The sequence below is a fragment of the Drosophila obscura genome, unplaced genomic scaffold (genome assembly GCF_018151105.1).
Source record: "Drosophila obscura isolate BZ-5 IFL unplaced genomic scaffold, ASM1815110v1 contig_4, whole genome shotgun sequence".
NCBI classification, from domain to species: Eukaryota; Metazoa; Arthropoda; class Insecta; order Diptera; family Drosophilidae; genus Drosophila; species Drosophila obscura.
Genome location: NW_024542828.1, coordinates 9,388,923 through 9,411,674, shown reverse-complemented (window position 1 = coordinate 9,411,674; position 22,752 = coordinate 9,388,923). Strand labels below are relative to the sequence as shown.

Here is a 22,752-nt window from a genome sequence, read left to right as displayed (position 1 = left end):
AAATGTTTTTCCCTCGACATTGTTGAAGATATGTTTGCTGGACGAAACGAAGAAGACAAGTAGTGTGACCGCGGAATTATCGATCAAACATACAGTCCGATCCTCAGAAATATACAAAAATATACCATCCAATCCTTATAAATATACCGAAATATACCGTCAGACCCTCAGATATATTCGGAATATACCTTCTCTCCTTTTCAAAATATACCATAAATATACCTCTTCGGGCCTAGCGGGCTTTTAGCTAACGCACGAAGCCCGCACGACTTCGTGCCAAACTCTATTTGAGGCACGAAGCCCGCAGTTTTCATGACGAGGCCCGCGGGACACGAAGCCCGGCCCGGCCCGCGCCCACCTCTAGTGCCGACCCCTGCCTTAGGGTCAACAAGTGCTAGAAAGGGATAGCACTCTTTGCTTTTTTTTCGTTTTCATGCATACAGTATATTCAGGGCCGGATCAACCCTCAACCGGGCCCTGGGCAACCATCAATCTGGGGCCCTCCATTTTTTCACGCCAGTTCCTTATTTTTTCATTTGAAATAAAAACTTATAAATTTAATGTTTGTTTAATTAATTTGTATGTTTATCAGTGGCTATTATATTTTTAATCCATTATTTGGAGTTTTGTTTTTTCAACAAATTTTTCTGTTAGCCCTAGGGGGCCCTCGGCAACTGTTGCATTCTCAAAATTACAACTCCTTTCTATATACATTTTCCCCAAATCAATGCATGTATTCCGTATACCCAGATTCCATCATAGTCTTGAATACTGCAGCGCCATCTAGCTTACAATCCCATCTCCACGCCCAGCTGCTCTGCAGCAGCCTCAACTATTCTTGAATAAAAGAAAGAAAGAACGGCAGGAATTCAATCATGGAGTTCCTCCTTACCGTTACATACTTGAGCGACAGGTTCATGGCGTCAAGACGCCAAAATCAAAGCCCGAATCTATTAATTCTTCATTCCTATAGATATGTAACTTTATTTTATGCATGGGGAAATGAGCGTACAACTAAATAACATTTTGAGTGGATGTGGGATTCTAATGGCAAGCACATGATAAGTATCTTATTCTATTGGCCTATTGACATCGTTGTTATTTGCCCCAGAGGTATTTCTATTACATAATTCCTAAAATTGCAAGCAGAAAAATATCGAAGAAAAAAATAGACCACTTAATTTTATTATTAAAGAAGTGTCCTCACAAATTGGAGATGCGGGGCATCGATCCCCGTACCTCTCACATGCTAAGCGAGCGCTCTACCATCTGAGCTACATCCCCATTCTGAAAACTAGCGTCCAATACTGTAGTTGTGAGTCATCGACTGTTGCCAGTTGGGCTGTCGAAACTTACTTTGGCTCGGTGTCAAGAAAACTTGTTCAAGACTTCATTTATCAATGTAAAGTGGCCTTGTCTTTTCTGTTTGAAGTTAGATAAGAAGTGGGAATTCGTTCATTCTGTCTGTCTGGTGGGAAAAACTTGTGCATTTAATTTCCGTTTCCGGTCAGCGAAAGTTGTTCTAAAGAAAACAAAAACAGAGGCAGCATCAACACCTGGCAATGGAGTTCGGACCTCTCTGCTGCTCATTGTTGTCATAGCACAAACACAAATAAACTCCAGGACAATTGCATATGGTGACCGTAACGGGGATTGGGATGAACAGGAGTCAACGTCAACGCCTTAACGTTCTTATATGCTGGACAATCTGCGATCCCAGATCTCTTCACTATCTGCACATTCACACTTCTGTTTATACAACTGTCGTCCGCTTCGAGTATTTGTTTGTTTGTTTCGTCTCCGCTCCTGCTGCCACGCCCCTGGGCAAAGCTCTATTATTATTTTCACAAGTTATATAAAAATAATAACCGAAACGGACTGCTGCTATACACGGAACACGGAGAGCTGACCATGGCCCTCCATTATGCTGCCGGGCATTTATTTGCCAAACAATTGAGGCAAGCCCGTTGCCGTTGCCGTTGCCACCCGACTGCTGCCTGCTCCTTGGGCAACTTGCAACCACTTCATCAGGCATGGCATCCATGTCTGCAGCTATCTTATGGCTTATGATGGAATCAAAACAAATGCTGGAATATTTCGGACGAGACTACGTCTACTCCTTCTTGCTGCTGCTGCTTCTCCTTCTGATGGGTGTGGGTGAAGGATATGCTGATGATGAGTTTGTTTATGCAGATTGGTTGGGGAGTTTTTCTCTTGGCGTTAATGGATAAAATGTCCATATGTGTGTGGGGTTGTAACCCTTTTTGTGGACTTTCAAGCGAGCATAGCACTCCACTCGTTACTGTGGAATCTAGTTTGAAAAGCAAACAAGATGGATTTTATTTATTTTATTTCTCTTAATTGATGGATGCTATTTCATTGTAACAAAAATGTGAAAAGTTTAGTAATTTGTAAGCATTGAAATATTGATTCAGAGGAGATGATTTCATTGAATTATGGAAGAGAAAGTGCTGGAATGGAATATTTTCGTCCTTGTATCTCTTTGGGTAGGGTTTACTTTTTTCTTTGGCTCCACACTTTTCAATTAAAATTGTATTGTTTTCTTTTACTTTGTCTGCGATGTTTACTTGGGCAACCGTTCTATGTAGTTGCCTCCGCACCTGCTTAGCCAAATTGTGGTATTGGTATTGGTCCTTGTCCTGGGCCATAGCTCGCGGCACCAGCGGAAGCCCCTCCCATTGACAATGGTGGCAAAATCGGAGGTGGCGGCGGGGGAATTGAGGCTTGTCCGGGTCGAAGCGGCGATCCAGCCCCAAAGTTTCCATATCCAAAGGGAACGGCCGGGGAACCACTCCCAGAATTGGCCGTGTTCTGATCGGTCTGATATATGTAGACATTGCTGTTGCCCTGAGCCTGCTGCTGCTGTTGGCTCAGCGGGTAGAAGCTACCTGGACGAGAATAGTAGCCAGGCTGAGGTCCAATGGTCGCTGGATTACACCCATAGATGGGACAATTGTAGTATCCATTGATTGGGTAGGCAGCACCCGCAAACAGTGGATCTGGACTGTGGTAGGACATCCAGCGATTGCGCCAGCGTCGAAAGAGTGTGCTCAAAAAGAAAAAGGAACGTCCATCGATGGGCTCCGGAGGAGGATCCATCTCGAAGTCGTCCTGGTCATCTTGGACCATTTCAGCGCTACTGCAGCCTGCCAGGAGCAGCACAACTATGAACTGTGTCAGATTAAAGCGGAGTGTTGGCATTTTCTCAACTGTTGCTCTTGAAGTTTTTGGGTGAACTACTTGAATTTTGATCTATGCACCACCTGAGGCATAAATTGAATACATACATAAGTGATGCCTGCCTAATGAGCCTTGTAATATAACTTCGTTCAAGCCAACAAACCATGCAAATACCAAATGTTGTAATACTTAATTAAATGTCGTTCATTGCTCCAGTTGGTGGGTTATAAGAAATGCGTTTAAATTAGACTAAATATCCATGAAGATAGCATTAAGCCGCATTCGCTGAAGTATGGAAATAGACAGCACCGCCCACATCGGGGATGTAGCTCAGATGGTAGAGCGCTCGCTTAGCATGTGAGAGGTACGGGGATCGATGCCCCGCATCTCCAGGATTTCATATTTCTCTTTTTTTTGTGTTTCCTTCTTATTATTAGATATCCACTACTATTTTTTTAATAAGTTTTAATTTGGTTTAAAATTCCACTTTTCAGCGATGTTGGCAGCTCTTGATTCAACCATTTACCTTTTGCGGCACGTGCCACCCATTTTTCATTATTAACCTTAAAGAACAGTTTGAAGTTTTTGACTTTTTCCACTTGATTATATTTTGCCACATTACACACTGCATGCAGCACCCAGAAGAGGGCCCTCGAAACGTTTTGAGTTATGAGTGTTGCGTGCCAGGTGTACTAAGAATCAGGCCATGTCCTAACAACTCGACACTGGAACACCCTGTGTATCGAAATGCATGGATTTTTGGCTGTGCAGCGTCTTCCACTCCACATACCCAACATACCCATTGAGTCCTGCGAATAAAGCGTGCAAAAAACAGGTGACAACAATCAGTTAAAGGTGTGTGTGCAGAGGGAGGGAGAGCCACAGCCACCGCCACCGCCCGTTCGTGTCTGGGAAAACAAAAACAGCACAACATCCAAAGGCTGTGAAAATTCACGCGCCCGTGAAAATTTCGCACGTTTTTATGGCCCAGCCAACCAGCCATGAACTCCGTAGATCCCTACCCTACCCCTTCAGCTTTCCCGTGCCACACACAGCTTCTGGCCGGGCCTGGGGGCAAAGTTGAGTAATGGTCTCATAGATTAGCTACCAAGCGAAATGCTAGTACGAGTGGAATTTGATTTCTCTTTGCCGAAATTCATTTAATTAAAAAAATATGCAAAGTCAACAGAAAAACTACAAACGAAATTAGAGAGAAACGGACGGAGAAACTTTTCATAAACTTTGTTGCCATCAAAACAATAAAAACCGCAATCCAATCCTTAGCCGGGTCGTCCGGACTTTCCTTGTGCCTTTTGTTATCGAAGCTTGAAATGGACAATGGACAATGGCCGAGTGTCCTTTTTTACGACAAAGCTAAATCCGGCGGAACCACATAAATTATGTTAATGCCTATGCTATGTACACGCCCACCATGTGCCGGGACTGGGACTGGCACTGACCGGGACGACTGTCGTCCGGGCGTAATCAGAAAAATACACAGCATATCCTCTATGGTGGAATGGACATTGTGTGGGTAACAGACATTTGCTTAGTGGTTTTGTGTGATAGTTTTTGTGCTGTCTATTGGGAAAATTGCTGACAATTGCTAAAAATCCTTGGGTGATGATGGGAAGCTGCTGCTGCTGTGTCTGAGGGTGAAAATGAAATGGGATAGACCGGGCTGAAGGCGTCAGAGCATTGCAAATGATAAATGTACTAAGCAAGAACACATGTTAGGGGGAGGAATAGAGCTTATTATGGATGAAGCAAGTCTGGGTAAATATCATAGGGATAAGTTTGGGCAACTTCTTCCTTCCTGGACATCAAATGGAGCTATCGGATAGAATTTAGTCTCCATCCTAGTCCCCACAACTATCAGCATTGATATGATCGGGAAACCAGAGAAAGCAGAGACCCAGTCAGCAGTAGACACAAATATTAATTCTCGAGAGGAAATTAGAAAAGGACATTGCTGTTTCCGACACACAAAGCCCCAAAGGGAAGGACATTGGAAATTAAATCCGTAAAAATGATTATGCCTCGTAGTACTCGGATGACGTCTGTCTGCATATACTCGCAGCATTGTTCTGCCATTGTCTGCCGCTTGTCAGAAGTTGCCTCGTACATAATTATGTATATGCGGGAAGTCGCCTCCGTCCGGGGTTATACATCGGGCTTGGGTGCGTTTGGGTATAAAAAACAAAGATAAGGCAGAGAAGCGAGTGGCTGTAAATAAATTGAAACAAATAAGCTTTCTGACGGCTAATTGCAGGCAGGCCCAGGCCCCCCCCCAGTCCAAATCCTCACCCCGTTTCATGTGGAAAAGCAAACGAAATTGAAAAGCCGTACGTTCCATTTACAAGGCAAATATGCTCCCCATGAGTCCGTCGTTCCGGAGTCTCCATCCACTGCAGGGCAGTCGACAACGTCGCAACATGCTGTCGAACATTTCCGTTGCCCAGTGCCGCCGTTGTTTCCGTTATGCATCGCCGTTGCAAGGACCACAACAGGTGGACCCCTTTCTCTACCATGGAGAGGGTGGATATGTATGTGGCCATAAAGGCGAATCCGCTGCCACTGTTTACGCAAAACTTTTTTGTCAGCTGTCAGCAGTGCAGACGTACAAAAGAAAAACGAAAGCTGCCCCTTTATCTTACCTGTGCCTGTGCCACGGAGCCAGCCCGAAGACTGACAGCTGCAACGCACTGCACTGCATTGAATGCGAATCAGAAAAAAAGAGAAATAAATGGCATACAAAAAAAGGAAGGAAAATTGAACCACAATTTGCTTCAAAGGCCCCGACGAGATTCGAACTCATGATCTCCTGTTTACTAGACAGGCGCTTTAACCAACTAAGCCACGGCGCCACTTGCTGCTTTTTGGAAATTTTCAAAACTTTAATGCTAAAATAATTGTTTCAGTTTTTGAAAGATTTCGAAGATACGGTTAAAAAAGAAAACGGAAAGAATGAGATAATAAAGAGAGCGAAAATGAAAAAAGTTATCAAAGTACACATAGGCCCCGACGAGATTCGAACTCATGATCTCCTGTTTACTAGACAGGCGCTTTAACCAACTAAGCCACGGCGCCACATAATTCCGGGTTGTCCAAACCGCAATAATTATTTCTCTCCGTCCGTAAAGAAATGTTGGTGATTAAATATTGGGCAGTGGCATATCTTGAGATGTACGGAACAAGCAAACCAAAGAATTGCATCAAATTCTGAAATGTTAGGGAGAATATTTTTCTGCTTGATCTATATATGTACAATGTATATATATACACTTACTATATGATGAGATGGTTCGGATATATACGATGATAAGTATTATTATATGCATTTCTGGTGACTCCCCGATGATCTTATTCATTCCTGCCAAAGGGGAAATACAGCGGCATAAATGCTAATAAACGATTATCGTGTGGTTTATTCATGGACGTAGTAATAGGGGGAGGTGAAAGTACTACCAGCCGTGCCATATATTTTTTATTTTTTAATTATAATTTACTCACTATATGTATGTATTTTAATGGTCTCGAAATTCATATATATTTTCCTATCTACACCCATGGCTAGATTAAGAAGCAGTGCAGATCGTGTAGAGAAAAGGCTAGGGGAATGTACCAAATTCATGTGTGGGGGTACTTTTTGTGACAAAAGATTTCAGCCTATAAAAGCGTCTGCTGGCCATCAGCAGACATTCAGAACACAAAGTATAGTCCAAGAAGACAGTCGAAAAAGTCATTTCAAGCCCAAGTAATGGATTGTCAGGCAACCGGAAACCCCAAGACAGGAGAGGCCCTCGCCAAATGGTGGAGTTATGGTTGGCAATGATCAGGCCAATGCCAGAGCAGGAGTCTTTGCCGCGACCCCAGGAACTGGAGGTCCCGTCACCAAGGGCGTTTATGGAGCTGTAAATGCGTAAGTTACTATTTCCTTGAAATGCAATCTAAATGTAACGACCTTTGCACCATGCAACAGCAATGGCCATGGTCTGTCCGTGCAGCACGGTCACATTGAGGGCATGGGTAGCACCACCACTGCCTCGGCCCAGGCGAATCTGCTGCAGAGCCAGCACACTGCTCTCAATGCCACAGGCTATCACAGTCACAGTCGCACACACGATCAGTTTGGCGCCGGACTCAATATGCAGACATCAGCCGGTCACTCCGCCGCACTGGGGGTGAATCGTGTGCCCCAGTTCGATGTGACCACCATGCAGGCCACTGGCAGCGCCAATCTCTACACTTCGCCCAGTGGCAACCTCAATCTGAGTGCCAACGGCAATGCCATGCGCCACATGAGTGGACCTCGACGTGGCAAGTCCGACTTTGGCGGCGGAGTCAACCTGCGATATAATTTTTAGAGAGTGAAATGTAAACTGAATCTGTAATTATTTATGATCTTCCAATAAAATGTTAAACAGCAGAATTTCAATAACCGAAAGTTTAGATTGGAATGAAGCCCTTCAATGATTCCAATCGATTTGTATTTTCATTTGGCGCCTGGCTATCATTATTATTCAAGCGCTCAAACTGCTGTCAATATCCGCATCGATTTCACATAATTTATCAAACCAAATTCGCACAATAACCGAAGAGAACTCCTCGAGCAAAAGGCAACCCCATGACAAACCAATTTTTGGCTAGTCAGCTACTCGACCCTCTCGTGCATGCGGGGGTGCTCAGGCAGCGCAACGCAACGCAACGCAACCGTTAAGTGCCATAAAAATAATTCAAAATAAATTGCTTTACATAAAAATTTGGTTTGGTTGCATGAAAAAAGCGCAACTGTTTTATAAGGTGTATAATTTGGCCATAATAATGCGCATCATGGCAGGCACAGGCACACAGCATCCAGGAATATTCCCTTATAATGTGTACAGTGTACACCCATTGAGGGGGTTGGTTATTAATTCTTGGCCAACGAGTCGCGTCGTCAAGGCCAAGACATAAATAACGTCTTTTTATGCGTGGAAATACTTTGCATAAGTATTCGCAGACGCCGCTGAATCCTAGCTAAGCCGTAAAAATTACACCAGAAAGTCGAGCAGCTAAAGCCTCGCTGTGGCAGCCCAGTCATGTCAGCTGGCCTAATCCTCAGGTAGATATTCGCCTTGATTGGCCACAATGAAAGATGCCAAGTCAATATTTTTGATATACCCAAGGGGCCTGTCTGGGGGAGGAGGAGAATGCGGAGGTGCAGGATAAATGTAGACTTGTAATGTCATGTAATTAGGGTCATAATCGGCTTGCCACTTGAGGCTTTATCGCGTTGGCCAAAACGACTTTGTTATGCAAATGCCAGAGGAGCTCAAAGGAGGCGAAGATAAACCGAAGTTTTGCATATTTCTCGAGGTTTATATTTTCAAGTTGTGTTTAATTTTTGGTGTAGATTCATTTTACTTTAATCTCTAGCCAAAATTTATTAAGAAAAGTGCCTTAAAACTTCTATAAATACAAATGAAACTAATATTGCAGTTGCTGTGTTGTGTCTATCAACCAATCAACGATCAACAAACTATATTCCAATTTTACCCAATTCTTTATATAGATTATCTAGATACTACCTTTCCAACTCTTCCATCAGTGCACACTCTTCATGCCTCTCCCAACAACAAAAGGACTTCGTTGACAACCGTTTCCTGGCAACCCAAAAGCCCAAAGCCGGACTAATAGACATTGTTTATCCGCCATCTCCATCAGTATTGCGTATCTCTAGCCGACAGACAGGAGAAACTACAAATATTCAAATGGATTTCACGTATTGTGAGTTCCCCAGCACCGTCTCCATCGACACCTTCCAGGCCTATTTCAATCTCAAGGATGTCAAGCTGCCCAAAGTCAGCGGTAAATCATGGGACACAAGCCACACCCCGACCCATACCCAGACCCAGAACGAAGCCCACGAAGGCCAGACAAATCAAGCGAAAAGTCTGCGACATCTTGTGCTCGATGCCATCGTGCAGAACTGGAGCGGTGAGTGAACGCCAACCCAACCCCTGAACTCCACACCCAAAACCCCAATAAAATCTGAATATACCGGGAATTTTCCGAGTCTAGAGTTGCCGCTGTACGGGCAATTGGGACGGCGCGAGGACCGTAACTATATACTCAGCCATCTGGACACCCAGCTGCCGCTGCAGTTGCTCAGCTCGCACATCCGTGATGACTTCTTTTGGGAGCGGGGCTACGAGCAGCGCTGGCGGGCGGCACCTTTGCAGGCGCGCGGCAGGGAACGGCCTTGGATTAACATCTACATGGAGCGACATGTGCAGGAGTTTATTGAGAATATGCAAACCGGCGACTACGAGCAGGAGGGCAACGTGCAGGCCACCTTGGACATCTGTGCGGCGTACATAAATCAATTGGAGATAAATTTCCTCCAGCCCTCGCCAGCCGCCACCGAGGGAAATGGTGAGTGAAATGGTGAGAGTGGAAGTGTCAGTGTCAACGAAGTGGGGATACCCTGCGCTCAATCCGCAGCAGAGTGGTGGCATGACAGGGTATAATGAGCTTCGTTTCGATCCAATCTGCAGATCACATTCCGCTTGATTACCTGCTGAGCAATCTGCCGGACTTACGCCAACTGCGACTGAGCTACAGCACCAAGACGGCTGGCTGTAATTACCAAACGGGCTGCAACCAATTGACACCCAGGGACATTCTGCTCCTGGCCAAGGGGCTCAGCCAGTGCCATGAGCTGCGCCAGTTCTGGTGAGGATTGCGTGCCTACTCCTCGGCAATGTTAATTGATTTATTTTTTTGATAGTCTGCACAACACCAAACTGCTGCCATATCAGATGCGTTACCTGGCCCACAGTTTGGACAAGGGCTGTCATCATCTGAGCGAATTGTCCTTCATCCACTGTGCGGTGGGGGATGCGGGCATTCGCGGCTTTCTGGAAACCTGTGGCAGGGAGTCCTTTGGCACTCTAACTGTCTTGGATCTGACCAACAATAAGATCAGTTAGTGAAACATCTTTCCATATCTGCCACTCCTTTAACAGAGTTTTTTATCTTAGCTGAAGAAGGAGCTTACATCCTCAGTCGCACCCTGAGGCATGTGCCCCTCCAGCGACTGGTGCTGCGTCTGAATCCTATACAGAGCGACGGGGCAGCCGCCATCTTCCACACCCTCCAGGCCATGCCCATCAGGGAGCTGGATCTGGGATCGTGTTCCATTACGGAGACCATTACCAAGCTTTTCATGATGCTAACTTGTCAGCACACGACCCTGCTGGACATCGATATATCCAACAATGCCTTGGGGGAGGTGTGTTCCATTAACTGCTCTCAACTATGTATATTTAAATCAACTAAAATAAGGGGATTATTTTCAGGACTTTGGCAAAAATGTGCTTAAGATCATCATCTGCAATAAAATTCTTGAGAAATTGGATCTGCGCAACACGGGTCTGTCGTTGGATCTGCGTCAGAAATTCCAAGAATTTCTCATCAAGAATATTGAACGGAAAAAAGACCGGGCCTTGAAGAAGAAACAACGCGATAAGTTTAAATCCATGCTGCACATATAACTAAAATAGAAACTAATCAAAGAGAGCAAAAATAAAAAAATATAAAAATAAATTCAACTGTTTCCGCCCGGGACTGAGCCGGGGGCCTTCTTCCGCGTGTTAGGCGGAAACTGCTCTGTGCCTTGTCTTGTCCAAAGAAAATTTAAAAAGCATTCGATGGGGGATAATTTAAGAATTAAAATAACTTGAACTAGCCATCAAGAATTATTAAATATAGATACAAATAAAAGGGGTTCTCACTGGCTAAGCAAGCAGAGCACTAGGACTCTGCTCAAAGCACCTCCCATTTATTCAAACTTCTGTCCATTCCCACAGTCTCTCTACAAAGTATTGGAACAACTTAAGCAGCAAACCGTGAACCAACACCGAAGCTTTCAAGCCAACTTTCATTAACCCTCGACCTTGTTGACTTGAGCCAACAAAAACAATGCTAACCCCATCAAGGGGCTCCAGGGGGCACCCAAGTCGCTTCTGGGAGTACGGGTCTCGTCTCCCAGTTGCCCCCTTTTCTAATGGTTTTTCACCCCCCTAAAAGCAGCAGCAACAACAAAAACACCGAACTAAGTGGAAACACTTGAAAATGAGTTGGAAAAAAGGTAAAAAGTTGTTGAAAAAATAAATAAAAAGGAAATGCTGTTGGTTCCTATTGTAGTTGTTGTGCCTCCTGCTCTTATTTGTTTTTTTTTTTTTTTTTTGCTGACTAGTAGTTGGTTCTTGTTTGCTTTGGCTGCTCTTCTTGGCACGAAGAGTGTAAAAATTGTTTGTGCTTTTGTTAATGGCATTTTAAGTGCGGTTGCGGGGGAGACAGATTCTGCGGGGCGGGAAAGAGGGAACAAAGTGTGTGCCATTAATTGGAAAAATTTTCATAAGCCTTGAGGTGCAAGGTGAATGGTAAGTAGGCTTTAGGGAAAGTCAAAAAGTGCCCTCAAGAGAAGCAAGAAGGAATCTGTTAGATACATTTCTTGGGCATCTGCCTTGCTCGAACAAAAAAGTAGGCAATGACTGGACTATAACTAAGCATCTATGTATATATTCTCTGCATATATTAAGATACCAATCTATCTTCCTTTATCCGTAACTTTTATCCTTTCATCGATTAAAACATCTAGACATATGTACATATGTACGTATACCATCATTCAGCACCTTTTGTTTTTCATATTTGGGGTTGTTTGATGGTACTTTATTGTTGTTGCTATTTTTCAATTAAAATCAAATTGTATTTTTGTCTGGTGCAACTTTTTACTCATTTTCTGGTGATTCTTTTTCTCGTTTTGTTTATTTAGGACCTTGTTTTGTTTATCCGAGCAAGTGAAAGACAACACAGACGAAGACCGACACATACAGGATACAAGAGCTCAGATACAGATACATTCATGCTCGCAGATACATATATGATAATTGCGTTTTAAAGTTTGATATGTGGACAAAGTTTTTTTTTTTTGTTGTTGGCTAAAATGTCCAAGCCACGACCCTCACCAGCATATTTAGCAGCTCATAAATCTTCAATGGTTTCAGTTTTGTGATTTATAACGAGCCGCAAACTTCAGCCAGCCAACAATAAAAAAGAATCTGCAGCGGAAAAGTGCCCAAAAGAAGTGCCGAAGAAGAGGGAAAGTGATGGCAGGGCGAAGGCTTTAAAGATGAAATATATTGAGAATAAACATCTGGTAAGATTTAATATATGACACCATTAGGGCAGCTTTTTAACCTTTCCAGAGGGTTTTTGGTGTTTAAAATAAAACGTGCATAAAAGCTAAACATGAGTAGGCATAGAAAACACTTCTAAAACTCTTTTTAGGGAACTCTTTTAAGTCTGCCAAGTCGAAATAAAATTACTAAAATTACTGGCAATTTGCTCGTTCCCAGAAACTGCGCTCTGATCATGTCCAATCTGTACAAAGACTTGAAGTCGGAATGGGGCAAACGGGCCCCAAATCTGCTGCGCTGTGGCGAACTTTTGGGCCTATTCAAGCTGGAGATTCTCAAAGCCGGATTCCTGATGCCCCGAGAGGCCTTCAACTCAAACCCCCAGCAGAAGGACCAGCTGGTGAAGTCACGCGATGTGCTGGAGATTGCAGTGGAGCACAGCATCACCACCAAGGACTACGCCGCCTTTGAGCGGTACATGGCTCAGCTGAGCATGTACTACTACGACTACGACAAGTTCCTGGAGCCCTCGAAGGAAATGCACAAGATGATTGGTCTGAGCCTGCTCTATATGCTGGCCACCAATCGCATTGCCGACTTCCACATTGCACTGGAGCGACTGCCGTCGGCCCTGCTGCTCCAGGACAGCTTCATCATGCCCGTGCTGGCCCTCGAGAACTACTTTATGGAGGGACGCTACAACAAAATACTGCAGGCCAAGAAGTCCATGCCCTCGGAGATCTATGGAAACTTCATGGACATGCTGGTGCAGACGGCCCGCGAGGAGATCGCCTCCTGCATCGAGAAGGCCTACCTGAAGATGTCCCCCAAGCAGGCGGCACAGCGTCTGGGCCTCCGTGCTGGCGGAAAGGAGCTACTGGAGTTGGTCAAGCGCCGCCACTGGACCCTGGACACTGAGGGGAACTACGACTATGCCTCACTGAACACCAAGCCCAAGGATGAGATTCCGTCCAACGATATAGCTACACAGAATCTATCCTATGCCACTGAGCTGGAGAAAATTGTCTGATTTTTTCAGTATTTGCTGTAATAAAATTAATTTATGAACATATTTTCTTGAGATCAATTTGAAACGGTTCTCTGTTTTTTTTCCCTCTTGATTCCAATTTTAAATTTCAGCCTCGGGAACCTTTCTAATCCCTCAAAATTGCCGCTGCCAGCCTCAATTAGTTTACGCGCCTAATTGTCATATTTTTCTTCTCGGTCCTTTCTTTGCCCTCCGTCCAGATAATTGCATTTGGTGTGGGTGCTTTGGGAGTGGCCATTTGGGCCATGGCATGCCTCGGAAACTTTGGACAGTTATCATCATTATTTATGATATTTCTTTTTATTTTTTGTTCGTCTATTTCAAGCAAAAGGGTTAAATGCGCCAAATGGGCATGCAAAACTTTTCAAATTAAATTAAAAGCATGCCCAGAAAGTGCCAGTAGACAAAGCAAAAATCTGATGAGTCAGCTGCGTGCTGTGAAAAATTATGAAAGCGCCGGCTTAAGGCGTTTAAAAGTCAATAAATCAGCGATGCGCTGATGAGGGTAAGTTTAATTGAATGGGGATAAAAAATGCGAAAAGGAAATGTAACTTTAAATAAAATAGAAAATACAAAAATAGAATATATCATCCTCCGACTGGAGATGCGGGGCATCGATCCCCGTACCTCTCACATGCTAAGCGAGCGCTCTACCATCTGAGCTACATCCCCTTGGTGAATTCCGTTAATTTTGAGGGCTTCAAAAGAAAACGATCAACGAAACGTAACATTTGGTGACAATATTAACCCTTTGAGCGTAAAATGGATTTGTTTGACTTGCGAAAAGCTAAGCTAAGGTACAATTTTAGAGTGGATAATACTACTTGTTTAACGAAAGTTAAGAGGGGTTATATAACTAATATTTAAGTCAAAAAACAAATACATTGAAATAACATAAGGCCAGATAGACTAAATTGAAAGGTGAGCACTTGTATTTAAATATTTCCAAATAAGTTTATTCACTCATTGTCAGCTCCAATAAACTGTATGGCCCACACGGGTTAAAGTCAACCCATCTAAATTATGCATAAATGCAGCTTACATTCACAAAAGAAACTATCGAAACCGGCTCGTTGACTCCAACTTGTTTCAACCTCATTAATAGTTTCCTCATTATGCATGCTGAAGATGTATCCATTAGTTGGCTACGCTGCGAATGGATCCATTAGTTCGCTGCAAATGTAGCTGCTATCTTTTGTTTGGTTGCAGATGTAACTTTGAGATAAAATTGGAAGCTGAAAAATGCAAGTATCTTCGATTTTATTATGTGCGGCTCAATGGTCTAGGGGTATGATTCTCGCTTTGGGTGCGAGAGGTCCCGGGTTCAAATCCCGGTTGAGCCCTCAACTCAACTTTTTACCCATTCCAATGGCCATGCCCACAGCCCACATTCCATATATCCTATGCCCAGCCTAGAGAGATGCCAAGAGTAAACAATAATCATTTATATTGTACACGCTGTGACAATGTGACTTTATGGCCAATACAATAGATAAAAATTCAATTCAGGATTGCTGTACCCACACCCACACCCACACCCCACACCCATACCCCACACCGCTGTCTGGGTTTGACGTTTTTATGATTATTTCACTCCTTCACTTCGTTTGTTTGGTTTTGCCGGATGACAAATTTGCATATCCCTCGTGTGGGGGCGGCGTGTTTGTTGTCCTTACATACGATATGACAGCCTTGGGAATATCCCAAGCGCCAAGACGCAATCTCAATGCCAATCGCATGATGTGAGAATTGCCACCAAGGACTCACTCTCCCGCTCCTGCCCCGTTGCTGCCGTCATTGTCTAAACAATAAAGAATAATCTCCTTTGGCTCTTGTAGCAGAAGTTTGCCTCTAAGCATTGGAATGTGCCACGTTTTATTGCCCGTAATTTGCATGCAAGTTGGGGCATTGAGTAACTTTTTCTTTTACGAGCACAGTCGACTTTAAGGCGCTCAAATGATGCGTGCAGCCATGGTTGAGTTCCAGCAAGGAGTTGAGAGACTGCTAAGTTAAGTGCAAAGTTCGATCGGTTGTGGATTAGTCAGCTCCAGTAGTGAATAAATCGGAACATCAAGGACTAGGCTGCTGATCTTAGTTCTCAGATTTTTCTTTGCGAGATTGAAGCTCCTTCAATCCATATTGCAGCTAAATCTAGCAGTTGGAGGCTTTATCTCTGCACACTTAATTCTCCGAAATTTTCTACACCCTTCAATTGTTTTGTTCAGCTGTTTTATTCCCAACCCCAACTTCAAGGGATCTTTAAAATAAAATATGTCCTTGCCAGGATTCTCAACGATGTGCAAATAATTCGCTTCCATTTCTATTCTGCCCTGACTTGCTGTCAGTGCGTATTAATCAGAAAACCTTTTCTGGCAGCTCTTTGGCCGGACAGTATTTGCCAATCAATTGCCACAAACACAAATTGTCCATTTTCCTGTCTCCTGTCACCCGGTCGCCCCATCGTCCTGTTACCGGAGCGGAAGGAATTTTAAAATTCAAATATAAAATAAAATGCCCAATTGAAATCGGTTACAATGAATTTCAGTACCCGGTGGCCGGTGCCCGGTGCCCGGTGCCCGCTGACAGTCGCAGTCAGTCAGTTTTCCACAATTTCACACCCACAATGAACCCAAGATGATGGTAGCAGATGGACTGAAGCGGGAGGGGGGATGAAGCTTTTTTGTATATCGGAAGACCGCAGCAAATAATATTGAAAATCCGTAGACAATTGTGTATACACGGGGCTGGGGGTCGTGGCAGTCGGATGCCGGTACGAACCCGCACTTGAGGTCGCTGGCTAAATGGCCAAAATGAAAATGAAAATGAAAATCAACTGAGTCGGAATGAAGAGAGGAAACGGAATGGAACGGAACCTGTCGTGGCTCTGCTCTGGATATTCATTTGCATGGCATACGAAATGGGAAATTCCTTGGCGCGCTACTCTTTATTAAAAAAGTTTGACCCTCCCTCCCCACTCCGCCCACAGAAAAATGCCAATTAAATGCAAGAATCTTTGCAACATTTGCACGGACTTTGGTTTCGGTTTTTAGAGTAATCCTCCTGGTTGAGGATTTCCCCCTGGCCCTGGCCCTGTCTCGCTCTCATTAGCACAAATCATTGTCAAGCATGCTGGCGCATATATCATATGCCCAAAAAAGTAGGCAACGCAACGCAACACAGCAAAAGCAAAAGCAAGAGGAAAATATGCAGGCTAGGCCTCACAAATTATGAGCATTATCATCAGGGAATCAGGAATCAGGGAGGGGACAGTGGGCAGACCATAATCCACTGTGAAAATGTACAAATGATTTGCCTTAACGCCCGCAACAGGCCAGCAAATTGCAACAGCAACCCAAAGTCCAAGGCCCAGCTGCCCCCCTACTGCTCGTGGTCATTCCTGCTAAGTGGACAAATCTACCACAAATACGAAAATCACCCTCATTATGGCCAAGAGCGTAAAATTCCTCGTTGGCGTTTTATTTTTCCTCGTTTCATTCTACTGTGCATTTATATATATTTTTTTTGTTTTGTTATCGCAATGTCGACAAGACCACTGGCCATGTTAAGAGACAACATCCAGTCTGTTTCCCCTCCCCCAGAGCATACTGCGAGGACGTCCAACATCCAGCACCCAACATCCAGCATCCAGCACACCCAACCAAAAAAAAAGGCGACAATGTTCACGAATCGCAGTGGCAGTCCCAGTCCCAAACTCAGTCCCATTCTCTCTGTGTGAGGCTGGACCGCTGTCAGCAGGACTGACACTAAAGTGGTTTAAGGCGATAAGATGCCTGCGGCTTGCTCTCACTCTCACTCTCCATACACACACACACCCACACCATCTTTCCATATCTGTCTATGTCTGCTGGACACTGTGCTTGCAGGACCTTGGGCAGGGGTTTGACAACGCGGTTTCATATGCCACACGGGTGTGATGAAGTGATGAAGGAGGAGCGAGGCTGATGGGAAGGATATGCTAATAGAAGGGAGTATGCTGGAGTATGCACTCGTTATGAATTTATCCGAAGAGAGTGAGGATATGGATAGGTTATCCATGCAAAACCTTTGCAAGAAATACGTAGGAAAACAGAGAAATGCTAATCAAAGATCAAGGGATCTTGCTGTTCTCAGAGTTGTCTTTGCTTCCTAACTCACACCAAAGGCTATCCAACTCGGTTTACCCCTTCGACAGTTCATTAACTCTTGAGTTCATTTGTCGTTTTGTTCCACCAACAACAAGCCACAGCCCAGAGGTTGTTCAATCCATTTCCTCTGCCTTCCTGCTACCTTCAACAGAAACTCATCTCGTTCAACTTCCACCACGCACTGACCTACCCATGCCACGCTGACCAGCCATGTGCCACCATTTAATGACAACTGTAGATTACTTTCTGCGCATAGAAAACCGCTCGAACAAGCAGAAATCAATCGATTGGCCCCTCTCACCCTTAGTAGCTGCTGCTAAAATCCAATTGCTATCCCCAGAAATGGATAGAAATTATATGCAACGCATTGTGGCCAGGGATCCCATCTCCATCTCCATCTCCCTATCTGGGGGTTTTTCCATTTATTACAACTAAGTAGACACAACAACAACAACAACAAGTGGCACCAGACCAGGCAGTTCTTGGGGAGTTCTGCCCATTTTTCGAATGCTTCTTCGGGTAGTTTCTGCGGCTAAATGGTTTGAGCGATAAATAATGTCCGTTTGTACTTTTAAACGACTTCCTTTCATTTGTTTTTTCGTTCTCCTCTTCTCGAGACATCTACTTCGACGACTGTTGTTCAAATTGTTTCAACGCCAATACATAATAGCTGCCCCGCCCACAGGATGGGCAGGAAAACAAGCCGTCAAAGATAGCAATCTTCGATTTTACTTTAGCTGAGCTCCTTTTTTCCAGGGGTTTCATTTACTGCTTGTTGTTGCTGCTACGCTGGCACTGGCACGGGCACCGGGCACCGGGCACTGCTGCTGCTGCTGCTGCGGCTGTTCAATTGATGTTCGTTTGGGATAAGGACGAATGGGAAATGGGAAACGGCAGAGGAATATGGGACTGCGATTCTTCCTGTAGTTGCTGGATGCTACACTGGGGGAAAAATATGCTTAGAAATTAACGATATTGTCAAGCAGAGTATTTAGGGATTTAATTTTAGCTAATGCAAATTTTAAATTAAAACAGCTGGTAGAATATGTAAATAAAAATTGAATTTACTTTATTTTTGGTTAGTTTTATTCTTGTTGGAAATTAATGTTCTCCAGCTACTAAATACTTAAGATATAAACCCTTTTGATTACTGTGTACAAATGCGCTGAGTTGTTCTTGTTTCTGTTGTTTTTTTGTTTTTGTGGCATATAAATCGTTTTATTTCGAAAGCGGCATTATTGAGGATTGGATGACGCCTGTAGGAAGTGATTGGAAGTTGTTGTTGCTTTTGCTGTTGCTGTTGCTGTTGTGTCGCGCTTGAGGTTCCCCGGGAAGATAAATGGCTCACTTAGCTATCCGCACCCCCCTCCCTGCACTCACTCCGCCTGTTCGTACCACCCCCTCGATGGCTGCCAAAGGTGACGGAAAAACAGGAGCAGCAGCAGGCAACAAGAACAGGAGAAACATCGTCATCATCGTGATAGGTGTGTGCGGTTTAACGCTTCAGGATTGTGTGAGTGGCGTGGAACGTGTCCTGGCGCGGAGTGGACCTGACAGTTGACTCGGGGGAGCCTAACACTAAGACTGACAAATAAAGGTGACTTTATCGGGGGTTTCTTTGTGTTCAGGCGCGGGATTAGCTGGGCTGGGAGGGAGATTCAAAATGAAGCAGTTGAAAGCAGAGTTGGGTTGGGATTTCGATGAGTTATGTGAGAGGCTCTTTTTTAGAAGCAATTTTCACCTTGATATGGGCAGATTGCAGCCAAATGAAAGAGAAAATGATACGGAAACATTGTAGTCACATAAATTGACATATTATAAGGTTACTTTATAGAATCTATAACTACATTCATAACTGAGACCATCTAAGACCCACATAAGCTGCTCTTACTGCGAAGAGTCGCCTCCATTCAATGGTAAAACTATCCTTAGATCATCAGAGTGCCATTAATTATCTCTATTATATTCTTTATTTATTTGCAAATTGGTTTGATGACTTCCTTCCCTATATACTCTCAGCTATATCAGACGTATATCAATAACTCAATTAAATCCCGCAATGGCCATATCTCAGACCAGCTTGAGACTCTCTCAGCTCTAAGAAGGACATCCATTCCATCAGAAGACCATAGAAGAGCCTGGAACATAGCTCATCCTGCGGCCATGCAGCATTGTGCACACACAGACACATAAATCAAACAATAAGTACTCTTTATTATTATTATTTGCACTTTTTGCATACACGGTATTTGCCTAAGCAGCCACAGCCACTGGATGCTGCTGCCACAACCGCAGAGCCAACAAATATATAATGGAGCATACTTCAACTTGGCTTATTGAATAAGTCAGCAGTGAGCAGTCGGCCGTCGGCCGTCGGCAGTTGGCAGTCGGTAGAGTCAGCCACCTCAGAGAACTTCAATAACAGCCCTCCCCCCCACATATTCTCCGAAAAACTTTCAAGCGACGCCCCGTCGTTTCACAAATGCCACGCCCCCACCACACACACAAAGCAGCAATAGCAGCAGTAGCAGCAGCAGCATCATCCAGCGCCCCAACGAGACATCCATCCTCTCATACCGCTTCAAAATTTCCCAACAGAAACAACATAATTTGCATAAAATTGACGTTAAAGGTTACCAAAGGCAGTGGCAGTGGCAGGGTGCGGGGGGCAGGCGGCAGGAGTTACAAACATTTACTTAGGCGTCTCCCGGAATTCTTTTCTTTTTTTCTCCGTACACAGAGTGCTCATATTAATAACCTTAAATCAATTCCATTATAGCAGGGGACTCCGGTAAAAACATGCGTTAAATTAATTTTCCTTTTATTTGCCGAAAAAGTATGCGAAAAGGGTTCAACAAATTCCCTACAAATTACATGCGTGTAAAAACGCGCGCGTCGTTTTTTTTTCTGGGCGTTCTTTAACGCGTCTGTGGACGGCACTCATAAACGCATTAATTAAAAGAGGCAGCCGCAAAGGTGGTTGAGGGGACTGCTTTGGTGGGGGTTTCATTACCGCAAGAGATCTGTAAATTATCTATATATAACTCGATTTTCATACATATACGAAGAGATGTTCTATGGCAGCTGCTTTGGGGGCCCGGCCCTCCTTTTGGCATTTAAACTAATTAATTAGCAAATTTGCAGGCGTTAAAATGTTCGCCGACAGAAAAAGAAAACATACATAAATCTTGTCGCACACCAGGACATCACACCAACACACACACACACAAACATCGAAGCCCACGGGGCGTGTGAGTGTTTTTGTGCGGAAGGGTAGCAGATTGCCCATACGCCGAGTGGGCTGGCCCAACATTTCCGTTTATGTGAGCAGATTTCAGGCAATGGCAGTGCCAGCCTAATGAGAAGGAGATGGTAAAATCAGGAACGGATAAGATAGGCTTTTAATGGAGACTTACAAGAGAGAGGAGCTGGATCTCTGGACAGACTATTCAGAAAGTCTGATTTATGCTTAACTGAAAACTAGAACTGCTTAACTAGAACAGCAAAGAATCTAAAGCGTGGAAGTCCCTAATCCAAGTAAATAATTATGTATATTCAGATACATTTAATTTATTTGCAGCAAAAGCGAAAAGCGAAACAAACAAATCCCAAAACCCGCAGCTAATTTCATCTGAAGTCAAGCGTGTAAAAGCGATTACCCAAAACGGATTTAACTTTGAGCTCGCTGCAGAGCGTGGCTGAAACAGCTTTCTGGCCAACAGCAAGCAGATAAGCGGGCAGGGAATAAAAATAAGAGTCAAAATAATAAACTCGCTGACCACACAGACCAAAGTGTTTTGGGTTCGCTCGAGAGTGAAAGGAAATGCGATGATAACGCGCTGATAATGCACGAAAAGGGTCCAGCACGAGGACCAGCAGCAAAAGGATACACTAACAGGCCATAAACCGTGGCCAAGGTCCCAGGGGTCCCATTGCAGCCAATTAGGTGCGTCTCTTATGCTCGGAGCCGGACCCTGGTCCTGGTCCTGGCCCTAGACCCGCTCACATCTGCTTGGCTATGCAAATGTCTGGCATCAGGCCTTGTGCGTGAACAGATTATCAAATTAGCGTAAATGTTATTGGCCTCCCTGGGAATCGAGACCCCACACACGACTCTCATGTATCCTGTATCCGCTGATGTTGTGGAAATTTTCAATTTCCTGTCAACTGCTGGAAAAGGTGACACCAGCCAAAAAACCAGCAAACACGCGGAAGGAAGATTCTGATGCTGCCAGAGGCCTGGGCCTGCCTAGATGATAAAACGTAAATCCTTTATATGATTTAGTCGTCCTGGCCTCAACCTTGTTGGTTGTCAGCCATAAAAACTAAGCGGCCCGGCAGGGGACAGAGAACTTCTGACATTTTATTTTTGTATTCATATATGAAAAATAATTTTATTTTATAGAATTTATTCACCACTGTCCATGCAGAAGGAGGAACTCCTTGCCAAGCCAGAGGCTATCAAATGGCTCACAACTTTGCGCAAAGCCGCTTAAATGTTATAGTTACTTGGGCCAGGAGCTATGTGTGGCGGGGGAGGGGTACTCATCTATTTGGCTCCACTCTGTACCATTCGGACAAAGGTGCTTAAGTGGCAGTTGTGTGGCAGAGTGGTAAATGCTGGACCAGCGTGTGACGCTGTTGATAGCGAAATGTTATTCAAATACATATTCATTTTTATTGTTTTGCCAAAAAGGGTAATTCCCAAAGGAATGGAAAATGTCAGGGAGTATAGAACTGTTTAAAGTTTAATTAAACAAATAGTTATGGCAGACAAAAGAGGATGGATTCAGACATATAATTACCGATGGAATACGTATCTTTGAATGAGCAACACCCAGGGAAAACCTTCTTCCAATTTCCTCCCAACAGATGTTTCTTTGCCCACCCTTCCTTCACCCACAGAGGTAGCTTTGGTTCTGTTCTGCCGTGAAACAGGACACACAACACTTAAAATTAATGTCTCACTATTTGCACAACAGCTGTGCTGCATTTGATATTTGTCGGTTGCCGGGTCCGCCTTCATGTCTAGCTGCCCTGCTGGTCAACACTTTTTTGGCTACTCCCAAAAAAAGGTATACAACTTCTTTGTTCCGTTCCTCCAGGCTGTCCCCTGCCTGTTCTCCTTCTCCACCGAACAAAATGCAAATGTTGGTAAACAGAAACCTTT

At 44.2% G+C, this 22,752-nt stretch overlaps 4 protein-coding genes and 6 non-coding genes across 10 annotated transcripts; 5 read left to right on the top strand and 5 right to left on the bottom strand.

The window, feature by feature from the left end:
• Positions 1–1,211: 1,211 nt before the first annotated feature.
• Trnaa-agc lies at positions 1,212–1,284 on the bottom strand. Its single transcript has one exon. It is a non-coding gene; the product is annotated as a tRNA-Ala (tRNA).
• A 1,341-nt stretch (positions 1,285–2,625) lies between these two features.
• LOC111070173 lies at positions 2,626–3,150 on the bottom strand. The gene has a single exon (XM_022360538.1). The coding sequence runs from the start codon at positions 3,148–3,150 to the stop codon at positions 2,626–2,628; it is 525 nt and encodes a 174-aa protein (XP_022216230.1).
• A 370-nt stretch (positions 3,151–3,520) lies between these two features.
• On the top strand, positions 3,521–3,593 carry Trnaa-agc. The gene has a single exon. It is a non-coding gene; the product is annotated as a tRNA-Ala (tRNA).
• A 2,401-nt stretch (positions 3,594–5,994) lies between these two features.
• On the bottom strand, positions 5,995–6,068 carry Trnat-agu. Its single transcript has one exon. It is a non-coding gene; the product is annotated as a tRNA-Thr (tRNA).
• A 149-nt stretch (positions 6,069–6,217) lies between these two features.
• Trnat-agu lies at positions 6,218–6,291 on the bottom strand. Its single transcript has one exon. It is a non-coding gene; the product is annotated as a tRNA-Thr (tRNA).
• A 670-nt stretch (positions 6,292–6,961) lies between these two features.
• Positions 6,962–7,625, top strand: LOC111070133 (attacin-A). The gene is given in 3 exon segments (XM_022360467.2): positions 6,962–7,015; positions 7,017–7,123; positions 7,184–7,625. Coding segments are annotated over 3 exon segments (546 nt in total). The 3' UTR covers positions 7,569–7,625.
• A 1,329-nt stretch (positions 7,626–8,954) lies between these two features.
• On the top strand, positions 8,955–10,739 carry LOC111070235 (dynein regulatory complex subunit 5). The gene is made up of 6 exons (XM_022360631.2): positions 8,955–9,180; positions 9,265–9,618; positions 9,741–9,918; positions 9,974–10,170; positions 10,227–10,477; positions 10,545–10,739. Exons 1-6 carry the CDS (start codon positions 8,955–8,957, stop codon positions 10,737–10,739), a joined length of 1,401 nt encoding a protein of 466 aa, XP_022216323.2.
• A 1,870-nt stretch (positions 10,740–12,609) lies between these two features.
• LOC121404771 (26S proteasome non-ATPase regulatory subunit 8-like) lies at positions 12,610–13,419 on the top strand. The gene has a single exon (XM_041595095.1). It carries the CDS (start codon positions 12,625–12,627, stop codon positions 13,417–13,419), a length of 795 nt encoding a protein of 264 aa, XP_041451029.1. The 5' UTR covers positions 12,610–12,624.
• Positions 13,420–14,036: 617 nt separating this feature from the next.
• Trnaa-agc lies at positions 14,037–14,109 on the bottom strand. The gene has a single exon. It is a non-coding gene; the product is annotated as a tRNA-Ala (tRNA).
• Positions 14,110–14,708: 599 nt separating this feature from the next.
• On the top strand, positions 14,709–14,780 carry Trnap-ugg. Its single transcript has one exon. It is a non-coding gene; the product is annotated as a tRNA-Pro (tRNA).
• Positions 14,781–22,752: the final 7,972 nt, after the last annotated feature.

Coding starts and splice junctions, on each gene's coding strand:
- LOC111070235 (XM_022360631.2), top strand. CDS start 8,955: ATGGATTTCACGTATTGTGAGTTCCCCAGCACCGTCTCCATCGACACC. Junction 9,619..9,740: donor AGCCGCCACCGAGGGAAATG/GTGAGTGAAATG, acceptor TCCAATCTGCAG/ATCACATTCCGCTTGATTAC. Junction 9,919..9,973: donor CATGAGCTGCGCCAGTTCTG/GTGAGGATTGCG, acceptor TTTTTTTGATAG/TCTGCACAACACCAAACTGC.
- LOC121404771 (XM_041595095.1), top strand. CDS start 12,625: ATGTCCAATCTGTACAAAGACTTGAAGTCGGAATGGGGCAAACGGGCC.
- LOC111070173 (XM_022360538.1), bottom strand. CDS start 3,150: ATGGTCCAAGATGACCAGGACGACTTCGAGATGGATCCTCCTCCGGAG.